A 16,395-nucleotide genomic window follows, 5' to 3' on the forward strand; every position below is an offset into this window, starting at 1 on the left:
AAACATAATGCAACAGATGTGCAGACATAATGAGGTTTCATTTAAATTAACATCTAAGATATGCACGAATATTATGACATGATTGAAGTTATCTTTTTCTCCACTAAAATGAGCAATAGAATTCAATAGGATTTTATCCTGTTTATAGTTATATACATATACACTGATTAACCAGAAACGCATATAGCCATTCTGATATGAAAAACACTGAACTGTGACAACCCTAACCACACAATAAAACAAAAGACATACAGAGAGCTGCTGCTCTAAAAAAAAGAAAAAAGAAAAAAAAACAAGAATAATTCTTTTTAAAAAAATAATTTTTTGGAAGTTAATAATGTTTTCTTTTCAAATTTGCTTGTTATGTAGTTGCATAATCTAAACAGTTTTTTATTAATACTTTTTAAATTTTATTTATTTATTTTTAATAGATTTTTTAGAGAGAGAGAAACATCAATGTGAGAGAGAAACATCAATCAGCTGCCTCTTGTATGCCCCCTACTGGGGATCGAGCCCACAACACAGGCATGTGTCCTGACTGGAATCAACTGGGACCTCTCAGTCATGGGATGATGCTCAACCCACTGAGCCACACCGGCCAGAAACACCCCAAACTTAATTTGCCTTTTAGCATAAATCACATGAGTAGTCAGAAGAACTCCTCAGGGACACAGTTGCTACTTGCTCTTGGGAATGGGCGCGGTGGTAGCAGCACCGGCTCTGTCCATAGATCTGGGCAGGGGGAGATGATGGGACATTTAGATACAACTGAAAGTGGGAAGAGAATCAATGATGCCTGTGATTTACCTTTTCCTTCATGCTCCGGGTTCTTCCTTACACACAGGAGTTGGAATAGTGACATGAAACCTTCTATAACGGCCTTTCCTCCCGAGGTAAAGCCTTTTCTCTGTCATCATTATTATATTATTATTTTTTGACTGCATGACTTTTCTGACCTGGATGTAATACTAATAAAACACACAGTCAACCTGGAGTTACAGCTCCATGTGTTGTGGAGCCGGGCAAACAATCACACTCAGTTAAGCCAGCGCATCTGAATCTAGATTTTCCAGATGGAACACATTAGCCTAGTAGTTGACCAGAAAACTTAGCTTCCAACATTTCTGCTTTCCAGTTTTTTAGAGCATTTTTTTGTTTGTTTTAGTACTAAGGTATAAGACGATTACCAGTGTGGGACTAATTATAAAATGCTTATCAATTCTACTCTCCATGTTGTCTGAATAGACTTATATCCTGTCATGGTTACGATCCGCCTGTTCTGGATCAGCCCAGTTAGCACGATTAAACAAGGACTTACTCTTGTTAGATTGCATATCCTAAAAATCCGGTTTATCACATCACAATCCATGGAACAAGACATACACTCCACCTGGATAGGGCCATATCGCAGCATCCCTTCCTCTGGCCAGTACTGAGGACAGCCCTAGATGATGAATGTTTTGAGAGAAAAAGAGCATGATTTTTTCTAACTAGAGTGGTATAAAGCATTTTATGACTACATTATTAAGTTGTGGATAAGTACAGAAAAGCAAGCCATAGCCATTAACCTGGGACAAGTCGACTTCATTTAACATCACGATGGAAGTACAGCCATAATCATACACTAATCTCCAGAAGTCCTTCACAGTGTTCGGCAGAGGGTATTGTGTGACAATGAATGCAGCTGGTTGCCTGTAGCTCTGTGAAGAAACGAGGTAGATAGAGAAACATAAGAACTTAAAATTCACTTTCAGTTGTACAAGCAGCTTCAACACACTTCAATGCAGTACCAGTAAGATATGATAGCTTCACATGGAGATGGAGCTAAGTTGCGGTACCAGGCATGGGCTATCAGATTTGAACACTGGAATGTACTGGGATGGGTAATTAGTCAATCTGATGGTAAGACTGATCTCTCAACAGCAAATTAAGTCAAGAATTTAAGTTCTACTTTATTGCGAAAACTAAATACAGGACAAATAGAAAAGAAGACACTAAAGAACTTCTTGAGGTTAAGATCCTCCATGTGGTACTGGTATCAGGCTGTTTCAGTTTTCCAAAGGTAATCAGCCCGAGAGTCTCAAGGCAAAGTAGGCACAAAATTCCGTGTGTGTGTGCGTGTGTGTGTGTATACCCCCCCCCCCTCTCTCAATCATCTATCAACTATAATATATGTAACTGTTTGGTTCTCCTCTGCTCCAAATAAGAAAAGCCCCATATACCTCAAACTGCTATGCTCTTACATTATATGGATATTATGAGCACATTCTGTACATTTTATAGATAATCCACTTCCCTTCATTGTCTGGGCATTGTTAATGCATATCACTAAACACAAACCTAGTTTTAATCATTTAAGATTTTTCAATTACCAGAGAGTAAAACCAATGCACTTCTTTGCTCCACCTAAGAGAGAATGCGTCCTCCCTTGCCGGAGGCCCTTCATCGGGACACAGTACACTATCTCTATCCAAACGGAGGGGGTAGGAAAGGCCATGCTCATCTGGCCTGGGCAATCTCTTGTTCTGCAGATTGATGTTCTACACCAAAATAGAAATGTATATTTCTATGTAATATCTTAAACTACTGATTTATAAAAAAAAAGAAGAGCTAGTTACCCAAGATGTATTTTCTTAATGCTGATAAAAATTGTCAGCGATCTCCTAACTCATTTATAACATACTACTTTTTTAAGTCCTTAAGGTGTCTTACCATGAGTGTAGAAACTGATGCTTGAACTTCACTGATCCTACTACCATTTGGGAAATGCTGCTAACTGTGGTGTTCCACTCCACGGAGGACTGCCGGATAAATGTGAGCGGACAATAATTCCTGGCTGCTTCTGAATACCCTCAACACCTTAGAAAGCTCCACCTGCCGCTGGGTGAGCGCCTCCTAATAAAGTAGGAAGTCTCACGACAAAGAATCAGAAGAAAGCAGCAAGCTTTCCTTCCAATGAAATGTCTGCTCTGTGGGGAGGTAAGTCAAAGGAGGCTGAGAGCTGTTTACTCAGTTTTTTGAGTCACAGGGGAGGGGAGATGGATGAGGATGAGATGACCTAGAAGACATTGAAGATTTCCTGTTTCTTTTCTCCGTAAGTACAGGAGCACATCTAAGGCTTTAAATTACAGAACCCCTGGCCTTACCTCCTAATCCTTCAGAGGCACGGCAAAGGGTATATAGCACTAATGATGCAGATGGAGGGGGAAGGAAGGAGGCAGTGTTGACCAATGAGCCCTGTTCTTGTAAGTCAAATCAAACCTTACTTTTCTGAAGCCCAACTACACTACTAAATCCACAGGGTTGTTTCCACTATGACATATGTTTGTTGAATCACAGGGAATTAATCAGAGAGCAGGATCATGTAGAATACAAGGTTCAGTTTTCATATTAACCAGGAAACAACCTCAAAATCAAGAAAAATTTGACAGAGATGCCAAAGACAAAATTGAAGGCATCAATCTCTTTCCTCTTCCCCCTTTTCACACATCCTTTGTTTTTCCCAGCTCTAGACTCAGAAGAAAAGGTCCTGAATGCTTTCTCTCTGTACTTAGTACATCTGCCTTTCCAGATGACTGGAAGAGGAAACGGTTTCATGAGAAGCCAATCTGATTTCAGTGAAACAATCATTGGCTACGCAAAACTCCGGTCATTGGAAAGATGGGAACTTTCCACTCAAGCTTGCCTTGAGACTGTTCTGCTCTGCAGTATAAAAAAAGGAGCAAAGTAACTGGCCTCAAAGGAGACTTGCCTTAGAAGTAGAATGTGGGTTTTTCTAAGTCTGTTATCAAAAGCTCATTTTGAAAAACACAATAGGAGCAACATCTTAGAAAGCTTCATTATTGTTAACAAAGGAATGACCTCTGACTTCTAATTTCTCCCTGCTATGGTTCCAAAGGCTAACAGGCAAAACACTACATATGTTTATAAAAGAAGGTGACAAATTGTTGAAAGGAATTCTGAACCTTGAGGGCCTTCTTGCCTCTTCCCAAGGTAACCAAAGCAAGGTGGCTAAAGACATAATTTAGAACTCTCCATTTTGTTCTGTCTATGGGATGTTAATATGCTGAGTACCTTCTTTTCCATCTATAGCTTATGAAGATTGGTGTAGGACAAGTCAGTTCTTTCATCATGATAGATGAAAGATAGATATCATTAACATGATATCTTCCATGTCTTCCCTAGTTACTTATTGTCTGTGTTAATTGATGGCCAATAAAATAAGTTAGTTTTAAATTATTGGAACATTAAATGTCAGAGATAAAATTTTCCCAAATTAATAAAACCAGAAAGACAGGGCATTCTGTGATTTTTAAAAAATTCTTTCCTAACTATATTTAAAGTAGATATGCATGATTTTCTTTACTGCAAATAATTAAGATTTAAAAAAAAAAAAATCTCACCTGAAGGCATTTCCTGTTCAGAATATAATAATTGATAAGAAGCTCCAAATTTACAATAAAGCTTAACACTTACAGTTCCTAAGAATCCCTGTAGAGGAAATTCAAAATCATTCTAAAAAAAATTGGTGTATTTCAATGAAAGTTTCAATTTTTCTTTATAGGCCATTTTAATTTTCTTGAAAAGAAAATTAGCCAGTGTTCACTGAATTATGTAGCTTTCCACGACACTTCACACTAACAAAGAGAGCAGTCTCTTACATCCATAAGAGCAGCATTGATGTAGTTACTACTCTCCCCATCGATTGTAATTAGAAAAGGCAGACATCTGTCAGGTGGCAGCATGTCCATGAAACGGTTCTTGTCATGGTTCCTTGGCAGGCAGGCTATACTGCAGTCTTCGGCTTGTAGTCGAGGGGTGACTGAATTCAAGGTCTAAAAAGATAAGGGAGCCCAGGTTAAAAGACAGTGACCCATTTAATAGCACAACCCAGATTCATCAAGTATGTAGGAAGCTAAGTAGAAAGTGAAGGATTTGTACAAAGCAATGGCATTTGCAACGATGACAGGCTGATAGACTTTGTAGTTAAAGCTAATGAAGCCTGAGAAGTGACAAATTATATATACATGTGCACTGTACAACGTGCCTGTTCTTAAAAGGAAAAGGGAAGCTAAACAATACAGCTACCTGTAAAATGTACTGCCTAACCAAAGATCATGCAGTCAGAGTGTCCCGTGACAATGACCCGTCCTCACAGCGGGGACGCATCATTTATAAGAACATTTGGAAGGCCATATTCAAGGAAAGGCTGTGGTACACTGGCAAGGGCACTGGGTAACGAATCAAACATTAAGTTTCCAGAGGTACTTCTGACTCCGTAGTCACACACCTTCATGGATGTTTTAAGGACAGTATAAACATTCGGGATTTTTTAGAAAGAGTCTTCAGCACAAACTTTACCTTTTATTACTAATGCACTTGATCTCACATTTTGAGTGTCACAGAAGGCTAAAATGCATTAGACGAAATAAAAAAAAAGGTTGTAAATATATACAAATCACCACTAAATGTGACTTTTATTATACCTTTCCCCATACTCTTCCCTGAGTCTGAACTCATTTTCCCTTCATGAGATAGCAGATATAAACTCAATTTATAAAAGACTCTACAATATGTATAATGAAAGAGACAGGTATTATATTATACTTAAAATCAGGTCAAAGTTTATAAATTTGACTTAAAAGATCTTCCTTAGAAGAATTAATAATGCCCAGACAAGATGAAATAAGTTGCTCATAAAAGAGGACCTAGAAATAGCAAATACCTGGAATTCATCTTTGAGATGTGAAGAGTTAGTCTGGGAATCTATTCTAATCATATCAAAATATGCAGCTTTAAATTCACAGACAGGTATGGCAGTTTCTCCACATAAGCAGGCTTCTAAAATGGCATCATGAATAAAAATGTACTGCTCCTATCAAAAGAAAGAAAGAGAAAATCTTCATACCATTTTAATGAAACTTATCTGTCATCAAAGAGAGCAAAGAAAATTTTCTCTATATGGAAATGTTAACCAAAAAAACAATATTAATAAAACTATCAATATTAGTTTGACAAGCTAATACTGATTCTATGTAAAAAACATTGACTCTTTGTTTTAAAATTGTTGGAAAAGGCTAAACACACACACACACACACACACACACACACACAAAAAACCTACTAGAGGTAAGTCAACAATCGACATACCTCTGTCTGGACCATATTGATGCGACGAGATCTCAAGGCTTTGACACAGTTGTAGATGTCAACCACACCCTCCCTTTCAGCCATGTCCAGCATGATATCAATCACAATGTAACAGCCAGTTCGACCAGCACCAGCACTAAAAAAAAATTAAACAAATCTGAAGAACTGCAGGAAGCACACCAATACAGCCTTAAATAAAGATCCTTTTGGCTTTCAGATAGGTGAAATCAAATTAATTTAACAAAGCAGAAGACATGATTTGTACATATTGTGTAAACGCCTTGTGTAATGTACAAAAAAAGTTCACGTAGGGTATATGGTTTGGTATAAACTGAATGTTGAAACAAGAGTTCCCAATTAGATGATATAACTTTATAAATCAACTTATTTTTATAAATCACATTATACTGAAAATCATGTATATATGTTGTTCAAAGCCCGTAGCTCTCTTACAGTCTTTATTTTATGTAAGTCCAACACACATAATTTTAAGTTCATAAAATTGATCCAGGAATGGAGTCACACTTTAAAAGTTAATCCCAAAGCAAACTCATATGTTGTGGGTGCTCTGGTGAAATGCAACACTGCTGGCACCCCTAGTCAAACAGACCCTTGAAAATCCCAAGGCCAAAGAACGTTACTTCCAAAGCCTTTAAACAGGAAATCTGAGGAGCTACGACGCAGGGGGAATGTGAGGATGGGGAAAAAATGGTGGTTATCAATGGAGAGGAGACCAATCGTAGAAAGACTATTTTGAATGGAAGTCTGAAGGAAAAATGAAAATGAATTGTTAGAGTATAATCCTTAACAGGTCTCTAACCCACTATCTTATGGTGTTTAATTCAGTACTTGAATCATAATATACTGTTGATGATTTTTACCCCTTCAGAGTGCTTCTCCAATTTTATATATAGAAGTCAATAGGGAAGTCAATGGAGTGAACAAGACATAAGTGGAATTGGGGGGGGGGGGGAATCCCTTCGTAGTCTGCTTCCTTTTTTTCATAAACTCAAGGATACCTGAGTCTAAGCAGACACTTCTGTTTCAAGGGAGTATCTACGAATCTTGGAGCACTTCTGAAGCAAACAATTCATAGGAAAGGAAATCTCTGTGATAAGTCAAGGCAACCCTAAACTGAAAACCTATTTATCTCATTTTCCTGAATGCATAGATAGACTAACAATATCATTTCTTTGTTGTCCAGATTTAATCACTTCACTGAAACTCACTGTTCTATAAGAACAGAAAAGTAAAAAGTATTAGTTCCCAGAGTTTGATACAGAAAAGAAATTGAAGAATACATGAGATTTCTTGAGGAGGATTGAGTTATAATTTTTTTCAAGGTACATAGTATCTGGTCCTTATGGAATGACTTACTTTTATTTAATTCTTTATGGGTTTCCATATATATATATATATATATATATATATATATGATCATTTAAATTCTGAATAGGTTGAATTTTCAGAAAGAAAAAAATGCTTAAGTACAAATTATGTAGCTGGAAGAGATAGTATTGGAATATGGTGTGTAGCATTTAGAAAAAGCCTTTAGGATTCAGTATATATTTTTCTGTTCACATCTCAAAATGAGGCCATGTAATTTTCTTTTAGTGTCTCTGAGTGCTTGTTTTAAGAGAAATTTCTAATCAGAAGACAGTATAGATATAATGTTAACGTTTTTCTGGCATATATAGACTGGATCTCACTGATGTAGTTTTCAAGGACCTCTGATAGATGGTTTTTAAAAAATTCTTAAATAGCTGTTTTATAGCACAAATTCTTGCAATTTAGGCCATTTAGTAACTCTGTATGTCTCAAATTTAGTTTTAAAAGCTGGGATTCTAGTGGGAATTCACTAGATTGGCAAGAAATCTCTATTTCAACTGCCATTCTATACAATATGGGATTTGCAAAAGCAGTAAAAAAAAAAAAAAAGCCAAAAACACAGATGTTGCCACTAAAAAGCAGTTTCTGCACTCACAAGTGTGGACAACACTACACACATTAGGATGACTGTATTTATTTCTAAAGTTTCTATTTTATATCCTCCTTACAGCTAACTTTTACTTTATTGCTATTTTACCTTAGCTGTAATACACGCAAGCTACGACTTTGTAAGCATGCATTAGTTTTTGTGCTTACAGCCTTCTCTTGATACTTGCAAGAAGCTGCTATACACAGTCAACACCATCGGGACCATCACTCACCTGCAATGTACAACGATGGGGCCAGCACTGGGCGGGTTGGAGAACTTGACTCGCCGGATGAAGGAAAGCAGCCCCGTGGCGTGGTAGGGCACTCCGTGGTCCGGCCAGCCGGTGAAATGGAACTGTTTAACTTCACGGATCTCATTGTAGCCCCGCTGTGCAAACATGTAAAGCAGTGTTTCTTTTTTTCTTTTTCTTAAGCAATTTATTTTGTTACAGATGTGTCTCCTTTATCCCCCATTGACACCTTCCTCCCGATCCCTCCCCCAGCACCGTTGTCTATGTCCATTGGTTATGCATTTATGCATCTAAGTTCTGTGGTTTATCTCTTGCTCCCCACCCCCGTCCATCTCCTCTGAGGTTTGCATTGTGAACCCTACTTCAATCTCTGGTTCTGTTTTGTTCACCCGCTTATTTTGTTCATTATATTCCACAAATAAGGGAGATATGTGTAAAGCGACATTTTTAGATGGTGTGAAATAAAGTCATAAAGCACAGTCATGAGTACTAGACCAGACTGACAATGAAAAAATGTACCCAAACCATGCCTTTTCTGAAAAAGGATGCTGGCCCACCATGGCCAGGGGCTTACATTTATTGTCAGACAACTGCCAAAGAAAGAAAATAAAAAGTCTTGCTCAGTTTTATACATCTGGGTAAATTTTATTTACTATGACAGTTTGTTCTTTACTGGGAATGACAACACAGAAAATTAGGGGAAAGGAAGAAATGGAAAAGATAAAATGCTGCCCTATTGACCCAATGCAGTGAGTTCTCAAGTCGTTTGTAAAAGCGACTTTCTAGCTTCTCACCTCACAAGGAGATTTTAATGCCTTGCTTATCCATGTTGAAAATGGCTCTGAAGCGTAGCATGTAGAGATTTTCCAGGACAGTGCTACTCTAGATTGGTTTATAAAAATATACAGAAAGCTAAACTCTTCTTTAGGCAGCCTATTTTTCTTAACTCTGTGAAATAACTCAGCACACAGAGTATTATTTATAGTAACAAAAATAAGAAGTGAAAGAGGTGAAGTATCCATTGTTGTGTTTCTCGCCCATTGGGTTAATTTAAGAGAAACCTTTAAATGCACATTTCAAAGCTGTTTCCTTCTTTTTTGTTAAAGGAAGCTTGTAGATTGTGGTAGCACATCTTGGAGAACATAGATGAAGTGCCACAGAATTTATTTTTCAGAATCTACACTTGTAGCAAAAAAACAAAAACATAAAGATCCCTAGAATCTATACAACTGTAATTCCACTGTGAGCTTATCTATGAAATCTCAATCTCAGCTGTTCAGACAGAATAGGCAGAAAAATTGCATGAAATAAATAAAAGAAAATAAGGAAGTTTATTTTTAGATTCTATCATATATAGACCTATATCTTTGGAAGGTGGTGATCATGTCATATCATTCTTTTTAATTCCCGTTCCTAGTACAAGACCCTACGGAAAGCAGGTGACAATAATAAACGTCACCTGGAGTCGTACACATGGAAAATCCCTTTCATGACTACTTTCAAGGTAAACTTAGTGAGAAAGGCCACAACTTGTTCTGAGACCTGATTTCAGATATTAATCCACCTCTTCTATATTAGTCCTGCTACTGGAGTTGCTGGCAGGGCCTGTTCTTTAGAGTAAATTTTAGTATCTGGCAGCACGTGTTTCCTTGTTGTTCTTTTCACTTACAATTTCCAACGTGATTTTCAAATATGTGGTTTTCAAAAGAAAATCACTCTTTTTCAACTCTAAGTACAAGAAAACATATTAAAAATAGAAACCCAATGATGCTCCAATTAGTATTGCATTAAATCCATAATGTGGTATAAATAGCAAATTTTCCTACTCCGAGGCCTGGCGTGCCTCCGTTTATTCACATCTTATTTTATGTCTTTCAATGCACTTTTGTGGCTTTTTTTCTTTCCACTGAGGGAAAAAATCTTTCTTTTTAAATTCCTAGATACTTTAGCATTTTTTTTTCTTATTATAGTGAATGGTATTTTTTAATGTCTACCCTGTTTATTATTAACATAAAAGCTAGCATTCATGAATATTTATCTTGAATTAGTCACTTAAATAAATGGTTATTAGTGCCATTTAAAAATATTATCTCCAGTTTTCTTAGTATAAAATCATTTAATTTAAAAATATTTTTGTTGCCCTGGCCAGTTTGGCTCAGCGGTTAAAGCATCGGCCTGCGGTACAGAGAGACCCGGGTTCGGTTCCCGCTAAGGGCACGTACTTCGGTTGCAGTTTGTCCCCGGCCCTGGTTGGTCGTGCGGGTGGCAGCCACTCGATGTGTCCCTTCACATCGATGTTTCTCTCTCTCTCTCCCTTCCTCTCTCTCCCTCCCACTCTATCTGTACAAAAAATGGAAAAATATCCTCGGAGTGAGGATAAAAAAAAAAAAAAAAAAAAAAAAAAAATTTTTGTTTCCTCTAAAAGTAATGCAGTTTATTCCTTGTGTCTTATTTCATTTGACAGAACTTCCTAAAATGCAGAATACTTGTGAGAATGATTATCCACATCACATCCCTGTTTATAGTAGCAATGCCTTCAATTCTTCTCACCTTAACATGCATGCTACTGGTTATCGTTAAATCACCTTTATCATAGTTAGGGACTCTCCTTAATTTCCTAATATAATTAGAGTATCTTTTTTTTTTTAAAGAAGACTGTCCATTCTTTCTTTCTTTTTAAAATGTTTTTATTGATTTTTTTTTTTAGAGAGAGGAAGGGAGCGATAGAAACATCCATGTGAGAGAGATACACCAATTGGCTGTGTCCTGCATGCCCCCTACTGGGGATTGAGCCCGAAACCTGGGCATGTGCCCTGACTGGGAATTGAACTCGGACCTCTCAGTCTATGGGCTGACGCTCAATCCACTGAGCCACATGGGCTGGGCAAATTAGAGTATTATTCTGAATGTCATTTACATAAAATTAAGTGCACTCAATTGTTTATTAATAAAATCGCATGTTTTTGCTCCTTTAATGCACTGACATAACATCTTTGTATTCTTAGAAAAAATAACGATGGAGCATGTTATGATCTTTTCTTAGTTTACTTTGGGATTCAAATTTTCAATATTTTGTTTTGAAGTTTTTTCAAGCATGTTCTTGAATGTAATTAGTTTGCAGTGTGTGTGCACGCACACTTGAGAGAGGGAGAGATTGAGATCAAACAAGAGAGACAGAGAAGAGCTTCTTTATCTGGTTCTGTTATCACAGTTATGCCAGCTTCAAAAATATATTTAGTTGCTTGTAACAGTTTCTATGGCCTGAATACTTGACTCATAGGCATTAGCAATTCTCTAAAGGTTAATGAAACCTCTACTATGAAACCACAGTGCAATTTTAATGGTAAATTTTAGCAATCATTTAATTTTCTTCTATCATCTGTTCAGGTTTCTAACTCGTCTTGGGTCAAATTTAGGAAGTTATTATTTGCTAGAATATTAGCATATATAAATGAAAACCTATGTCTCTATGTTTATACACACTATTTTCATAACTTTCCTAATAGTAAGTATAACTGCAATGATAATCCTGTCTGTGTTTACTAATGTTGCATATTTTGTTTTGATTGTTCTTCATTCAGAATTGACAGTGGTTTAGTTACTTTATTTATCTTTCCAAAAACTAGCTTTCTGATTTATTTTATTTTGTTTGTGTTCCTATTTAATATTTATTTTTAAAATTTATTTAAATAATTTTCTATTTGAATGATGTTCCATGTGATCTAGACTACCTTTTAAAAGAGAAATCAGCCCTGGCCAGTTTGGCTCAGCGGTTAGAGCGTTTCGCCTATGGTCCAGAGAGACCCAGGTTCGGTTCCCGCTAAGGGCACGTACTTCGGTTGCAGTTTGTCCCTGACCCTGGTTGGTCGTGTGGGTGGCAGCCACTCGATGTGTCCCTTCACGTCGATGTTTCTCTCTCTCTCTCCCTTCCTCTCTCTCCCTCCCACTCTATCTGTACAAAAAATGGAAAAATATCCTCGGGTGAGGATAAAAAAAAAAAAAAGAGAAATCATTTATGGGTACATTTTTCTTGGAGAATAATTCGTAGGGAATTTTGATATAAAAATTGTTATTGTTACAAAATAATTGTTTTGAGGTAATAATTCATGTAAGGATTATTCAGAAGACGCTTGGTGATTTCCAAGAGCTTAATATGTGGGGCCATGGGTCAGTGATTTTTTGTTATTTTCTATTGGATTTTGGAAGCATCTTGACTTTTTGTTATATATTCAGGTTTCCTTTATAACTAAGTTCATAACTGATTTTCATGAACGTACAAGAAAAATACATTATCTCTCTCTATAATACGGGGTCTAATCATTAAATCAAGCTTGATGTTTTCCATTTTGAAATCTCCTATATATTTGCTTATTTTATTCTACTTGATTTGTCTACAGAATTTCCACACATTTACAGTTGTGATAATCAGAATTATGTTGTTCTATATAATGCCACTTTTCATTTACTATTTCACCTAATTATTTTTAATGTTGGTAAAAACCTATAAATATCATTTGTAAAATTGCTCTTTCTAGATCATAAATGTATAATAATGAAATTATCTTAATATTGTTGGTCATTTATGGCCATCTATAATATTCCAAGACTAAAAATGAAGTTATTGCATTTTAACTACCATTCTTATGATAGATTCATGGGAGACAATTCTTGGTCAAAGGACATCAATACTTTTAAAGCTCTGCAGATACACGAAGGTCTATCTGCAGCAATGCTTTTGGCAGCAATGCCATTTATTGCTTCCACGACCCACTTCCGTGTCCTAGCACCAGCCCGTCTGCTCTACTCTTTCTGATCCTGTTAAAAATAAAAGTCAGATCATGTTCCTCCTGGGCTCATAACCCTTCAATGGCATCCTACCTTCTTTTAATACAAGCTAAAATCATCATAATAGCTTACAAGGCCTCACTTATTTGGCTCTGTGATTTCTATGACTTCATCTCATATTTCTTTCTCATCTCTGAACACCCTAGACTCCTGGCTATTTCTCATTGTGACAGTAATACTCATGCCTCAGGGTCTCTTAAATGAATCTTCCCTTCATCAGAAATATTCTTCTTTTGCTTAACTTCCCTGGGACAGAGTAGTGAAATCACTCCCTCCCTCACGTCCTACAAGCCTTTATCTATATATTACTTTCACAATAATTCCTTTACTGATCATCCTTTTAAAATTGTAAGCCATTCCTTCTTTTACCTCAGCAATATTCTCTACTTGCATTCCCGACATTATTTGTCTCTGTAGTACTGTTCATAATGTATGATGTATTTGCTTATTTGTTAATGTTTATTGCTTGCTCCTCTTACCAGATGACAAGCTCCACAAGAGCAGGGATTTAATGTGTCCCAAGGTTTATAAACATGCCTTGCACATGTCATGCTTTCAAATAAATATTTGTGAAATAAATGAACAAAATGGATAGGGTTATGGCATTGTCAAAACATACCCTGACAGGAATTTTAAGAGAAAAATAAGTTGCCATATATACGTTTTTAAATACAACTTTAGGGTACTCACCCTTTCCAGGGTGAAAGTCCTAACTACATATTCAGCAAGCGGTTCCATTTCCACACAAGTTACTTTGAAGTCACCATAAACTTCAGCATCATCAGGCCAGTACTTATAGCACTTAACCTAAATGACAAAAAGAGGACACATGTGAACCTGAACACATAATCCATGGACCACGATCATTTAATTTCAGTGATAACTCTTTACATCACAGCTAAAATACAGTTTTAAAAAATCTGTAAATGAGACAAGAATGTTACATGTTAAATAGAAAGACTTTGTGCAATCTCATAAAAATATACAAGCCTGATCATGCAATTAGATTCCAATATTCAATCAAAGCTCATTTTATTACTAAATGAGAATTCAAATAATTCCTCCATCATCAAAGGTTCACTCAGGGGAGCACTCATTTGATATAGGCTATGCCTATAATTTTTTTTTAAACAATTGAATTTTATTCTATTTTAAGTGTAGCATGTTTTGCTACCCAAGTTCTGCTCGGGTTTTATGACAATTAAAAACAACAGCATGTTTTTTTCTTACCCGGCCAACCTCAACTAGATTTGTCACCATCACAATGCAGGCTGACTGTTCTTGCCAGATCATTCTCCAGAAATCATATACCGTTTCATGAACTGGGCCTATCAAAAAATTAATTGGAATGTTATGCTATCAGAGAAAATTTATAGTTAATAAGAAATTTAGATAAGTTAAAAAGCAATGCAAATGAAAGAAACAAACAAACAAAAAAATTAAAGGTCTAACAGAAAATGTCCCCTTAAGTACTAAAGTTCAGTTCCCATCTAGAAGCACACTATAGACAAAAACATAGACATGTATAAGTTTGCTTTTTTTAAATTTTTATTTACCTTATATACGTCCTAGTTTAGAAGAAATAGCACTAGTTTCTAGGGTATTTATATCTGTCTAGACTACTTTAATGCATCTTCAAATATATGTGAAAACAGGATTATGCCACCATCAAACAGTACATATTACCAATTACATATATGTACATCATTTTTAAACAGTGCATGTTTAGGGTTAATGAAGAAATGTCATACATAACAGGACACATCCTACTTTTATAGTATCATCTCCAAACTGCAAAATCATCTACTGGGCTTTACTCTACTGATTACCATAAAACTAAAACATTGTTCAACATGGATGACTTCTTTAACTTTAAAGATTTTATAATTAAACTCAGTTACTCCAAAAATGTGTGAAAACACTTAAAACTGACCTCTGTGAAAGAGCAATAAAGCTTTTGTTTTACTTTCCTCTTTTACATAATAGATGTGCAGGTTTCTCTTCCAACGACCAGTGGTCAATTGGGAGAGATAACAAAAGGTGTCTTTGTTGTTGATGTTAGAATACTTTTACCCCCCGATATGCCACTATAATAAGTTTTCCCTACTTTCTTCTTATTGTCCACGAAGAATGAACTTGATAAAGTTGCCTTTGTTTTGTCTCAGTCTTGACTTGAATAAAACTGCTGGGAGACAATCTAGCACCTCATTATAACAATACTGGTCTTGGGTGCTATTACGTTCCAGGCTGACAGACTACTACAAGAAAACAGGCACCTTGTACGAGCTGAGACTTCCCTTGCTTTCATCAGAAAAAGGAATTCCTCCGCCCAGCACTATTGACCAGTGCGCTGGGCCAGCTGGATGCCAAGAGCTGATCACAAAAACTATCAGCAGCTTTTCTTTCATTTGTAATTTAAAAAATTAATCAAGCTTATATATATATATTTCATACAGATAAAACAACTTGTGTTATACTAATAAATAGAGAGCAATGTTATTCAGAAGAGTTGCTCCCTCCCCTTCCAGTCAATTCAGATAAAATTGCAAAAAGCAACATGTGGATGAATAAGCAAGTTTGGTTGTTGTATATTAAAAAAGGCAAAGTTTTACCTTGAGTTGCTATGTAGTGGCTTGGTCTCTGGTAGCCCTAAAATAGGAGAGCAAATTGGTCATAATTTTACATCAGTATCAGAAATAAATAAATGAAGGCATAAAAAGATGAAGACAACCACCTGTTGAGATTAAGTTATAGTAAAAAGTCCAGAAATGAGCAGTGAACTTATAGTTCACTTCTCAAACCTAGGTTATCTGAAAGGTAAGATTAAAAAAATATATTTTAAGGGCTCTGATTAGAATATATATTGCATAATTGAGATTTGTTTGCTAGGGAATAACCTCATAGATTTTGTTTTTTGGTTTCACTAAAATGTTTATGCCTTCATGTTAATCTTTAATCATTCATTCCTGGTAAAACTGTGTTCAAAATACCTATTCGCATTTTTTCATCCAAAGTACAACACATTGCATTACAAATGGACAACGACATATTAGAACCATAAAAAAATAACAGAACATTCCAATGTTAGAGCTGGACAATGCATGTGTGCGTCAAGTCAAAGTCCTGCTGAGATCTTACAGAGCATATTCCTATCCTATAATGCACTCAGGAA

General features: G+C 36.1%; 1 protein-coding gene across 4 annotated transcripts in view; it reads right to left on the reverse strand.

Moving 5' to 3' along the window:
• Positions 1 to 16,395, reverse strand: part of PTPRK (protein tyrosine phosphatase receptor type K) — a 502,788-nt gene that overhangs the window by 7,297 nt on the left and 479,096 nt on the right. For all 4 annotated transcript variants that reach the window (XM_036248313.1, XM_036248314.1, XM_036248312.1 and 1 more), the window contains 9 exons: positions 15,836 to 15,872; positions 14,454 to 14,551; positions 13,914 to 14,030; positions 8,361 to 8,515; positions 6,151 to 6,286; positions 5,726 to 5,875; positions 4,662 to 4,835; positions 1,569 to 1,700; positions 1,319 to 1,444 (listed from right to left, as the gene is read on the reverse strand). In XM_036248313.1, coding sequence (XP_036104206.1) covers positions 1,319 to 1,444; positions 1,569 to 1,700; positions 4,662 to 4,835; positions 5,726 to 5,875; positions 6,151 to 6,286; positions 8,361 to 8,515; positions 13,914 to 14,030; positions 14,454 to 14,551; positions 15,836 to 15,872 — 1,125 coding nt within the window. The remainder of the gene's footprint in view (positions 1 to 1,318; positions 1,445 to 1,568; positions 1,701 to 4,661; positions 4,836 to 5,725; positions 5,876 to 6,150; positions 6,287 to 8,360; positions 8,516 to 13,913; positions 14,031 to 14,453; positions 14,552 to 15,835; positions 15,873 to 16,395) is intronic.

This window comes from Molossus molossus, unplaced genomic scaffold, assembly GCF_014108415.1.
Source record: "Molossus molossus isolate mMolMol1 unplaced genomic scaffold, mMolMol1.p scaffold_m16_p_8, whole genome shotgun sequence".
In the NCBI taxonomy this organism is placed as follows: domain Eukaryota; kingdom Metazoa; phylum Chordata; class Mammalia; order Chiroptera; family Molossidae; genus Molossus; species Molossus molossus.